The sequence below is a fragment of the Bufo gargarizans genome, chromosome 1, assembly GCF_014858855.1.
Source record: "Bufo gargarizans isolate SCDJY-AF-19 chromosome 1, ASM1485885v1, whole genome shotgun sequence".
NCBI classification, from domain to species: Eukaryota; Metazoa; Chordata; class Amphibia; order Anura; family Bufonidae; genus Bufo; species Bufo gargarizans.
This window is the reverse complement of record NC_058080.1, coordinates 5,316,126-5,329,173: the sequence shown is the minus strand read 5'-3', so window position 1 is coordinate 5,329,173 and position 13,048 is coordinate 5,316,126. Positions and strand designations below refer to the sequence as shown.

Genomic DNA, 13,048 nt, shown 5'->3' with positions numbered 1-13,048 from the left:
AAAATGAGGCTCGGATAATGTCTGCTAATTTGTCTAAGTGACTGGTGTTTATGGAGCGGCTGCTAGACGTAGTAAACTATTACCTCTCAGGTGGTGTGTGGGTATTAATAACTGTCTGCACTGGGGTATTCACATGGTGTGAAGTCTACAGACATGTAAAGCAGGAAGAAACTAGACAAAATGAAGACGTTTTTGATTTCAGAAGCTCGGGAAATGTACACAGTTCTGATTTACGGCTACTTAATGGGGAGGCCAAGAAATGTCATCAGATGGACGCGAGACACCTGCGTAAAATAGTTCTAATATAACATGGCACAGATTATGTCTGCCAGCACTGCTAATATATGACAGTGCGCCATAATGGGCATCGCTGAGCTGTGAATGATGGTGGGCTTATCTTTACTGCTGAGCAAGCTCAGGCAATTACAAAACTGTAGCAACATCATTGCCTAAATCTGAATGCAGCCATCCTGGAGGGGACTTCTCAGACATATTAATTCATTGAAAACGGACCGCATTTCTAAATCCTAAAAAGGTTGGAGGTATATTTCATGTTCTTATTTCTCAACTCCGAAAGTATGCCTAGATATGCATTCCTCCGTTTGTGTGTGTGATGTATTGCTGCACAGTGGTGTATAACGATCATAAATGCTGCGTCAAAACGTTCTGCAATCATTTTTAGCATGGGAGAAGAAAAATCAATGCATGGTAGAATTATGAAATGGCGCAGCATCTGATTTATGATCAGCTCATGAACCCAACCAGACAGCCGTTAGTCAGACCTCAGTTTCATGGCAGAAGTTTATTCTTCCGCTAACAGTTGATGTCAGTATGGGTCAGAAGTGAGGTTATTGCTTAGAATTGGTGAACATTGGCAAACAAAAATTTAAATTTGGCCATAGCCTAAGAGTCATTTATACTTACAGAGAGTTGAGTGAGCGGAGGCCTTGGAAGGCATCTGGAGCTATTTCCGATATCTGGTTGTTGCTTAAATCACTGCAATTAGAAACCGTGATTAGACAACATTCAGATTGGAATCTCAAGTTAGAGATAAGATTTCAGTGATCAGAAAAATGATCCAATAACTGATAGAGTCTTCTTCTGAAACACCACTGGCGGAATGGATCAAATACTGGTATAAGTGTTTGCATTCCCCCGTGTATGCAAAGATATTATCAATGATCAAAATAATTGCGGATAATTTAGACTATAAAAATTACAAGTGAACAATTTATTGTTAAAGCTACAGCTACATGGAGACTACTGACTTGTGACAGCTGCAGTCCACAGAAGTGCGTGCAATGCAAAGTATTCCTTTGGTCTGCAGCTGTAGCTGAAGTTGAAAAGTTGCACTACAAAAAGTCTTCATTACTGTGAATTAAACACATGAATGTTTCTTAAAGGGAAATATTAAAGTTGCACAAGTGATATCAATATCTGATGGTTGGGAGTCTGACACTCCACATCCTCACTGATCAGCTGTTTTAGTGTAGCTCTGGCACCAGAACTACATGTGTAGTATATGTCCATTTTGTAGTGAATGGAGATGGTTACAGCAGCGCTGCTCCCACTGAATTGAATGGGAACAATGCTGCTTTTACAAGCTCCATCCAGTGCACAAGGCATGGAGCTGTGTAGTTCTGGCACTAACTTCCAGCACCAGACCTATGAAAGAACAACTAAGCATGCAGGGAGTTGAACCTCCGCTGATCAGATATTGACGTTATACCCCATTAAAGGGAGCTTTCATATATGCTGTTTTTTAAATGCGGTTTTTCAAGCCAATCTCAGGAGAGGATCATACAATCATATTTGAAAATTTCTACTCTTCCTAGTTTTGCCTTCCAAAACTGCATCAAAACAGCATGAACATGTGAAAACGCACTGAATACGTATTTGGACTCATGGAAAAGAAGTTCAGTTTTTGGAATCTACTGTTACAGATGCAAAAATTATCATCAAACGACATTTCAGGATATAATAAATATGTGTTTATATTTTAATTTTCTGATTTGAACTAAGAGAAAAAAAGAGTTCAGCACAAAATATAATTCTGCATCTTCTCTTTAAGTTTACTTCCCTAGATACAAGACCAGCTTAGCATTGGTGAAGTAGGAATGCAGTCTCCACCACGGCCTATTTTATTTATTTTTTTAAATTGGCTCCTGCTTTCCTATGCATAAAAACTTCTAACATTATGTGCAGGTTTCTTAAATACTGAAAATGAAAAGACTTTACAAGGTTATCCTGCCGCATCACACTATTACTTTATGAACTGCTATATAAATTGATCTTTTTTACATCTCCAAATGTTGACAAATTGCATCAATTTACACCTAAAAGTAACTTATGCAGCTCTTTTATTACAGGATTAATTCATGACAACATGTAGGCAGAGCTGGCTTAATAAATAACAGTTAGGTATTAAATGCCTATAAACCAATGTTACAGATGATTAACAGAAGAAGAAGACCCACGTCTCCAGCATTCTAACCATAATATTTGCCAATCAACCATCTGTGAAGAGCTCGCAAGGAATATTTTTGGATGCGTGTGACCATCATTAAGGTTCCAGTTTGGAATTATTACTTACATTCTCCTCAGCTTTTTATATGGTGAGAAAGCCCCCGGAGGTATGACCTTGATTGCGTTTTGTTCTAGTCTCCTGCAGAGGAAAAGAATGTTGAGAACATAACTCTTCAGAACTTAAGAATAGCTTTAAACTCATGGGATAAGGAATTGTGTCAAAATAACTCAGTTCCTCACAGAACATATCACCAAGTCTTGATGATGATGCCTCCCTAATGCCTTCCCCGTTCCTCATATTCACATATACATGTCACAATTACATTATAGCCGAGTTAAGAAGTTCAAGACATTTTTACCATTCAGATCCGAGACTTCAATTGGTTGGATTTAAACTTTTGCACAATTTTTTCAATACTTATTGTCCATTGATAGCCTCCAGTTCTTTACTGGGATGAATGATGGACTAGAAGAGAAATCATATACCCTTGCTATACCTTATTCTTAGAATTGATAAAAAATTCAAAATATTTTTTTTTAGGAATCGTATCTCTGAATATTCGCTCAGTCTTCATCTAGGTGCCATTTCTAAATATTCATGGGAATGAAGAGGCTGAAACAGATCGTGTTTCATGGTTGGTTTCAAGAAAACAAAAAAGGAATTGTGGTTCTTAAAGATGATTTGTGAGACGCTGAGCTCTGTACTGGATATCTGCCAGCCTTGTATTAATCTGAACAGCTGTAGGAAGAGATGTATTAATCCTACAGCACTTGATGTATACATGCATAGCCTGTGATGTAAACATTATCTGGAATGTTTTTTAGGGAAGATCTTGATTAAGGCCTGATAAGTAGTGTGCACTGTCGGCAGAAATGAAGTCATGAAACAGATTCTTCCCTTGATGAAATTCCTCCTGAATACCAAGCAGGAAAGTGAAAATGATGAATGTTTTGGGATACGCTTTGCATATTTTATGCTCGATATTTGGCTCCATGATGTTATATTGTACACCAAGGCACCAAATATTTAACTCTACATAAGGCCTTTTTCAGATGGGTACCCATAATTAGGTATCCATATTTTGGATGCAACAGCCAGAGCCCCCACTATAGATGTGTGAGTATGACCTGTTAAACATGGGTATTATACAAGGGCCTAACTATAATTCATAGGGCCCCATAGCGAAATAAGATGGGGCGCCCACCAACTAGCGTATGAAAGATAAAACAGCAGCTTAGGTAGCAGTAATTAAAGGTATGTGTAAAAGCACCATATATGAGAAAACCCACATTAGAGCCAGAGGCCACCATATTGTTAATCCCCACAAAAAGGTGCAATGTTCTTGAACCTGACAAGTACTTTCTCTAAAAATAAAGAGTGAGAAAAAGATCCTAAACAAGACTAAAATAAATCAAATAAGATCCTAATCCAAGTAGATTGCAAATAGGTCATGAGGGTGAAGATGATAATATGGAACTCAGATATTATAAATGACAGAATAGCGTGTCCAATTATACAACAAATGGGTCCAAGGTGATATACGAGATAAACAAAATAAAGGGATTAGAAGTGGCACTGTGAGAGCATGTCACAAGTGAGAGCCCTTCAGTAGATGACAGACGGGTTACACCTTCAGGCTTCAAACTCTGTGGAGCAGAATAAAGTACAAAGGGAAGAGAATGATGGCTATTATTTCCAAGGATATAATCATGACATGACTATCTTAGTGATCGTATAACAGCAAAGCCAAGTCTCATCATCCTTGAAGCCTGCTGCAAGTGACACCTTTCATCCCTTTTATATGCTTTTCAGAAGAAGAAGCCAAGGCGTGAAAACACTGTGGCCCTGATTTATCATACCTTCACTCCAGAATTCTGGCATCAAAAAGTCGCAAAATAGGGCTTTTGTGACTTTTGCACTCGCTTGCACATAATTTATGCGATTGCCCTAAAAATGTGCTACTTTTTAAACTCACTTGCGCACATTTTTGCATGTGTACACCACTCACTCCAGTTTTGTAATATGGGTGAAAAAGTGGGCATGGTGAGCTATGTTAATGAGTTTCACTCCACATTTATCATTTAAACTTTTTTTAAAGTCGCAAATAAGTCGCAATCTCACTCCAGGAGCAGGGTGGAGTAGGAAAATTGGAGTAGCTTCTCTAGATAGAAGTGTTAGGTTTAAGGACAAGCCAAATGTATTAAACAACATGCAACATTTGATAAATGTGGCACAAATTACTCCAACAGAGACTGAAGCAAAACTGACTTCAAATATTCTCCTAATGATAAATTCCCCCCTGTGTGTTCTAGCCTTAAAACTGTCTTTCAAAAATGCACAATTCAGGAAAAGTACCATCATGTATGACCTAGTATTAAACTGAAGCCTGCACATAAATAATATAATCATCCAATAAACCAGAAAGCTTTGCATTAAGTGAAACATGACCAGAGCTGTCGAAAAACAGACATAACGATGATTCAAAATGTTACCCGTATAAGGCTGGAAATGGGTTCAGAAAACTCTTTTTTATATCCAACTTTGCTATTATAATGCAATAACAACTGTCAGAGAAAAGGACATAGGGGGAAATTTATTGACCCATGTACGCCAGAAAACTTCTGGTAAAAAGTTGCAAGGTTTGGCACATGTCATGGTTGCCGAAAATGTTGTGATTTTTTGGGGAAGGGGTTGGGAAGGTTTTTTTGGGGGGAAGGGGTACATAGAACATCCACAGGATATACCATACACATTCGATTTTCAAAAGAAAGAGCAGAAATCCAACTTCCAATATAAACGTGGCAGCTTTTATTAAGATTGAGTGCATTAAAAACCAAAATGGAAGTCCATGTCTACGCGTTTCGGATCATGAAATACTGATCCTTACTCATCTTAATAAAAGCTGCCACGTTTGTATTGGAAGCTGGATTTCTGCTCTTTCTTTTGGATATCAATTTCACGCTATGTTCCCAGTGTGCTCCATGCTTCCCCATTATTCACAGCCACGTGAGAGCAGCTCCCTCTCTTTTTCACATTTATACACATCTTTCAGTATCGACGGCTTACCTATTGAGCTGCTGTACCAGGTACAGCCACATTCATATGTAAAGTACCCGTAGCAAAGGGGATGTGAGTTTGCTGGAGAACTGCTTCCCCTTCATTCTTTTGATCGGGTGCCCATAGGCTTTGACCTTACCAATCAAACATTGATGGCCTATCCTAAAGATAAACCTTTAGTACCAGGCACAGCTACATTTGTATGCACACTACTATGCATTTGTAAAAAAAAACAAAGCGGGTTTGGGCTCACTGAAGTGCTGCATCTCCTTCCTTCTGTTATCGACAGGGGTTGGACTGCTTACTTATCAAATATTCATGGTCTGTCTGGATGTTAGTTATGCATTGGAAAACATCTTTAACTCCCATAGACTTTAATGGACAGAGCCATGAACATGTCTGGTGACCTGTCCATTACAAGGGTGTTCTCAATTTGTAAAGTGATAGTAAATCCTAATTTATGCCACCACTTTATGATTGTGGGGAGCCTGAAACCTTAGAATGAAGATGCCACAGCACTGATTAAGTGCTGCATCCTTTTCAATGTTTTCCCTGCACAACCACGCTCTCAGCCAAACAACTGTGAAGGGAATTGTAGCACGGGGCCATTTACTTGACCAGGTGGCTGGTCACCTCTGGTCCAGGAAAAAAACTGAGCTATGACCTCTCAATTTTAAAGATTAGTCGGATCTCAGAGGTCATACCCCCCACAAAATCCTAGCAATATTCCATCACTTTACAAGAAGAGAATACCTGGTTAATGCTCCACTTGGAAGGAGCCTTCCACCTGGTGAAATGGGGGTCAGGAGTGTCTAATTGTGGAGGCCTCAGAGGTAAGACCCCCACCTGTTGTACATTATTAGGCTGTAATACACAAGTGACAGCCTATGCCCTTGGTTAATTACCTACACTGAGAGGAAGGTTATATTTAGACCTGAAAATATAATGAAACAACACAAAATGATTATTAAGGCCAAATTATTATGTTGTGTATTATATTTAGTGTTGCTTTGTGTTATTGTAGTGCTGTTCGGTTTTAGATCATTTAAAATCTGTGTAATGTCTGAGCTATCCTATTCACATCCTGCACCATATGAAAGCAGATATAAAAACCAGTATGACAAGAATTTTATTAGGTGTAATACATCAGTGTCCTGACAAGGTATTCTGAATGCTAGGATATGTCGATTACACGGGGAGCAAGAAGAAATATATAATACGATATTATCCATCTAGGATTTCTTTGTCGAGTGAAATATGTTGGGATGGGATTTTTTATGGTTTTTCATATTCTTACATTTGGTAGTCTGCCACAGTTAACATAAGTACTATATATTAGATACAAAAAAGGAATGTAAGGCTGGATTTCTACTCTTTAATTCAAGGGAGAGGAAGGGTGTTGTATGGACAAGTGATCTAGACACAAGGCAGGGATGAAGTGACTCCTGTATAACAAGGCTAACGAGAAATGAAAAAGACAGTAATGGGTGTGTTCACACATGGAAGATATATTGCAAATTTTCCATTGTGGAAATGTGGAGGAAAATCCACAGAGTATTACAGAACCAAGAGAGCGGATGACATTCTACCAAGTCTCACGGAGAAGTGTGGAGCAGTAGGCATGGCACAAGCTGTCTCATTCTGACTACATATATCACTCAATTACGACATTCAAAAATACCTATAGAGATGTATTATAGGGTCCTAAACATCTCTAATTATAGGAGGGTGAATATGATAGATACCAACCCCTCCCAATCAATGCTCATTTTCTCAAATAAAGAGAAACCACTAGCAATTTGCCATTGCAACAATTTCAACCATATCTGGTAAACTTGCCCTAAAATGGAAGGAACCCTTTCGTATTTGGAAGTAATCCCTTTGAGATGACAAGCAATCGGAAGGGACAGAAAAGACAGAGACTTGCATAGAAGAAAGAACTAGAGGGAGAGCAGTTCTGGTAATTCACATTAAAAATGACATGGACTCCCCATGTATCACACTGCACAAAGTATATAGGAGATCAATAAGTGATGAATGATAAGCGATGTATTGGTTTAGATACAGCGATGCGTCAAGGTGTACAGCTCAAAGGCTACACTATTAAAAATTCAGAACATCCACTTGTGAATCCTGATCTTCCATCTCTCTGCAGACATAATGCTCCAGGCTTTGCTTTGTCCATATAAATTCACTTGACTACTAAGCAGGTAAATCAAAGACACTTTAATAAAAGCTCTTCACAGCCCTTGCTGGAAACTAGAGGATGCACCATCTGGGCAACATAATTGAAAGCAGGAAAGGAAATTGAACCAACAGTGATCTTTGGTTGACATCTATGGTCTCCTTGCTTTTGCTTAACAAATACATTTTAACCTCTAGACTGCCTGTGTATAGCCTAAAAACACATGGCGATATCACGAGATGTGCAAGTGACAAACTCAATTGTGTAGCATCTTGCATCTGCACCAGCTCCTTACACTATCACTGTACAGTCAGGTTATGTAGTGAGGTCTAAACTGATTTGAGGTAGTACAGTTTTTGCAAAAATAATCATACTATGTTATTAATATTTCATGAAGGTTTTGGTATATATTTTGGTATATATCCCCTGCCATTTTTATTACGGTACCCTTAGTTTTGCGCATACACTTTACTGTAGCTGTTGGGCGAATGCTCATTTGGTGGACATCTATTCCACCTGATCCCCATACAAATGCATGCTCAGCTGGGCTCAGACAAGTATATAAGTGTTCTAGTAGGGAGAGGGAATAAGCTTCAGACAGAAAATTCTGGCAGTGCCTCATCTCCCTTGGGTGCAAAGGAGTTCAACATGCCCAATCTATAGTTCCTCTGACATCTGGGAGAGTTAGGGACAACTTTGCAATTGGGGCTCAAAAATGGCACTATGACATCATGACAGAGGTCTGTCTGGCGCCGATGGTGACAGTCATATGATGGATGTGACACCACTGTCATTATCACTATTCTCCTTCTATGATGTGTATTGTGCCATTAGGCAATGCTAATACAAATGCAAAGTAAAAGCTTTAACCATTTGTGGACCGTTCATTGATCATAAACTTCTGGGAGATCCGCAATTACCTCTACAAAAATGTTTCTGAACATCCTTACAGAGATGGCAGCTAAGGGAACAGAAAGCTCACTGTCAGTGACAGCAGGGCTCTCCATCGAGAAGGTAGAGATGTTTTTCTACCGTTCCTGCTCTACCCAGCACTATATACATGGTGCTCCATGGGCACTGTGTATAGGCAATGCCGCTAATCAAAGATAATAAATAAAAAAACAACAGTTACGAAAGGGGACATCATTTTAACAAGAATTTTATCTGCACGGCATGCTATTAAAAAATTTGAAACTATGTGAAAAACTGAATATTTTTTTCCTTTTTATTAATTTTCCCAGATAAAAAAAATTATAGAAACATACTGTCTCATATACAATATCACGGAAAAAAACTGGATAAAAAACAAACTAAAAAACTAAAAAAACTAAAAAAAAAAATGAAAATATATCTGGTAAGGAAGGGGGCTAAATGGCCTAGTCTTGAACTGGTTGTCCTTATCTATCAAAATGCATCAATAAGTGGCTTCATTCAGGTAAGCAACCTTTTTTCTGAGAAAAACTTCTTGACTAATTTGTCATCTCTGTAGGGTATTTCTGATTTTGCTAAATGAATGAATATTTTAACCAGTGATATACACAGAGAACAGAGGCACACACCAAAGATAAACATGAGGTGAATTTTAGGTGCTGCTTGACACCATCACATCACACCAGGTTAATAATTTCCATGTATTTAGTACATTTTCTGCATACTTGCATTATAACATTAAAATACCTGTAGAGACCACATCTTGTACAGGTTCTCACCACTTATTAAATTGAAGACAAGACTAACCTGAAATGGGCCCCATCTCTTCAGGGGCCCCATAATAGCCTCATGGACTTCATTCGTGGTGTGTGCTAACGTGGTTCTGACTAGATTCACTATTCTACATATGTCTGTTTGCATAACTAGAGGGACTGTCCAGTTTCGAAACCTGTTTTCACTGTGTGGGTCCCTTGGCGACAAGTTACACACAAGGGTCTGTTACTGCTATGAGATGTGCCCTTGATCAGCTATAAAGTTCAATGTTCAATCTCAAATATTACATGGGGTCCATTGACATCCATAAGCACCCACTAAGTGTGATGGATATCAGAAGTCCCTCTTATATTTTTGTCCTAGCTAGGTACTATTAATGGGCTGGCCTAAAGCACACACGCTATATGTTTTGATAAGTCTTGTAGTTGATGTGTTACTAAAATGTAAAAATAGGATAGAACTACACTTACTAGACAACCATCATCATATACGTCAATAAAAGCATAAAAAAATTCACTGTACACAAGGGATAATGTCAAAACCTTACATTTCTGTTATAGTCTCAGGGAGGTTGGTCGGAATCTCAGTTAAGCCTTTTCCTCGACAGTCCACAACATTATTACTGCAGGTACAAGCAGCTGGACAGTGCAGGACACTACAGGAGGACACCATGAACGACTGCTGACCTGCAGAAGAAATAGATCATTCACATTATTGTACAGAGACTATACAAGAAATTCTCTCTGTGATGCTGAACTGAAAGTTTTCAAATGTGGATTATCGGGAAGCTAAAAATATTCTTTTGCATTTAGACAAAGCCACCCTTGCTACGGAAATGTTAGATGAAAGCGGATTTAAGTAAGAAAAAGAGACTTGCCTTCATCCTCATCTGAAAGATATGTACAAGAAAAATAAACAGAGAAAACACAGTCAATTGTGATATTTTTTCTTTTTTCGTATACTCTATTATATGAATACTGGGTGGAATGTTCTTGTAGATCATGTTTAGACAACCACAATCCCAACTGTCTTGTATGTCTTTACAATGGCCATACACTGCCTTTATGCTTTGTGTATGAGTAGTATGAAATGCAAAAATAGAGATCAAGACTTTAATTTCCTACACATTTTACAAATTTTCTAAAAACTGTAGAATTTTAGAAAATTCTTGTATCAAAGTTTTACATGGCCATAATGTTTAAATTAATTATATTAATGATATTTTTTTTATAGTATAAGATTGCTATGTATTTGGAGGTCTAATTTATTAAGTTCAAGGTTTGGCAGAGGAGAATCATAGCAGTAAGATTCTTAAGATTATTACATCAGAAAATAACCAGTGACCATTTTTTTAATTTCATTTGTAACATTAAAACATTACCATTCCTTACATCCTTACCATTGCATATGAATTCTCGCTTCTGAACTTCAGCAACATTGTGTCCTCTCAGGTGAGTGGGCCCCATGCACTGTGTGTACAAGCCAACGCGGGATCTCTGTCGTAACCAGTCAGATAACCAGGCCAGGTTACAATCACAATATAGGTTATTGGAATGAAGTCGACTGTGGGAAACAAACAAACAAAAATACAATTCAAAAATATATTAAAGCAAAAATGATTGCAATGTTCTAGTAGAAAAACATTGAATAAACCACAAATATGCATTGTATTTGTTAGTAGACTTTAGTAAAGAAATCTAGAGCAAATCCCTAGAAAAGTAATAAGAAACAGGGCAGTGTTTGCCAACATAAAAAATGCAGTCTGTCCAGTTTTGTCATTGCTTTACAGTCAGTAAAGAAAATCTACTAAGGTTTCAAACTAGTTGCAGATTCTGTAGCTAAATAGCTGAACAAAAGCAGGGTTAAAGAAAGAGAAAAAGAAAAGACAAAACAAGTCTCAAGTAAATTGCTCTATAGGGGCAGCATACTGACAGCAAGAGTGAAAAAAGACCCATAAAAGATTTGGCTCCCAATTAGAAATATCACTAAGTCTTGCTTTATTAGTCTCTATAGAAACTGGCTGCAAAATCCTTTTAACAGGTCACATTCATTTTCTACTGAACAAGGCAGAAAAATAATTCAATATAAAACATCCCCTTGTATCCTTTTTCTGATTTCCTCTCTTTTTGTTTAATCAAAGAAAAGGGGATTAGTTGCTTTTAGCCCATCGGGGCCTACGCTCAATACGGCGGTTGAAATTAAAGGATGTAAGTGGCGACACAAAGACATTTGCTATTTCGAGATGGGCACAAGATCATGGCCAAATTCCAAGGGGAAGATTACATTTACAAATTAAGACAAAGTTTAGGCAAAGTTTTACAGTAGTTTCTCTTAAATTTGTAAACATTAACATATTCTATCCTTTATTCTGATTATGAAATATTTCATATTTCCAAATTCTCCATTGAGAATGAGAATGATTCATTATACTCTTCCTTCCGTATTCCGATTTTGTAATATTTAACATTTCAACATTCCCCATTGATTTCTTCAGCCTTATGAGATCAAGACTGTCAAATTAATGATCTTAAAGGGGTTGTCTTACTTCAGCAATTGGATTTATCATGTAGAGAAAGTGAATACAAGGCACTTACTAATGTATTGTGATTGTCCCTATTGCCTCTTTTGCTGGCTTATTCATTTTTTTCCATCACATTATACATTGCTCGTTTTCAGTGGTTACGACCATCCTGCAATCCAGCAGTGGTGGACGTGCTTGCACATTATAGGGAAAAGCATTGGTATCTCTGGTGACCGGAACCGTGGCAGTGCACATAGTCAAGCATACACAGCAGCTCCCATTCTAGCCACCTAGTATCTACGCTGCAGCGGTGGCTGTAACTACTGGAAACGAGCAGTGTATAATGCGGTGGACAAATTAATCAAGCCAGCAAAGGAGGCAATATGGACAATCACAATACATTAGTAAGTACCTTGCATTAACTTTCTCTACATGATAATGCTTATTGTTGAAGTGAGAAAACCCCTTTAAGGATAAATAGCTAACGATTTGCAAATTTCACAAGATGAAGAATCACCCTGACATTCGACCACGCAATTTTAAATTTTTTCCTTAAATAACATAATCCTGACTAAAATATCTGTAATGGACATTGAAACGCACAACTCCATCTCTATGGCTAATTTCATGTAAGTTTGTTACAGAGACATTTCACATTTAATTAGGTCTATAATAAAAGACTTAGATTTACCAATTTATCATATGTGACAGCCAATCAAAGTCTGTGTCCTTAAATGAAATGTGACCTGCCTAATATGTCAAGGCAGTCTTTACTTATTCATTTGGAAAGTACATTTCTTCAATGTCAATTACAGAACTAGAAGACCTAGCAAAAAAAGTTTTAAAATGATGCAAACAATCATTATTTTTCAAGGCTTATTCCTACTGGCAGATGAGCCAAATAATAAAGAAAAAGGGAACTTAAGATCGAGAGATTTTACGCATAATCTTCTATTTGTTCTACAAAATATCATTTTTTTATTTTTTCATCATTTAGTTTTGCACTCATTTTATTATCTTGCATTTTCTCGTAGCTAACTACCTACTCGGCGTT

General features: G+C 37.6%; 1 protein-coding gene across 1 annotated transcript in view; it reads right to left on the bottom strand.

Moving 5' to 3' along the window:
- The window catches only part of SLIT2 (slit guidance ligand 2), a 284,983-nt gene that overhangs the window by 62,316 nt on the left and 209,619 nt on the right, over window positions 1-13,048 (bottom strand). Inside the window, exons 8-11 of the mRNA XM_044294220.1 lie at window positions 10,873-11,036; window positions 10,021-10,159; window positions 2,594-2,665; window positions 925-996 (exon numbers count right to left, since the gene is read on the bottom strand). Coding sequence (XP_044150155.1) covers window positions 925-996; window positions 2,594-2,665; window positions 10,021-10,159; window positions 10,873-11,036 — 447 coding nt within the window. The remainder of the gene's footprint in view (window positions 1-924; window positions 997-2,593; window positions 2,666-10,020; window positions 10,160-10,872; window positions 11,037-13,048) is intronic.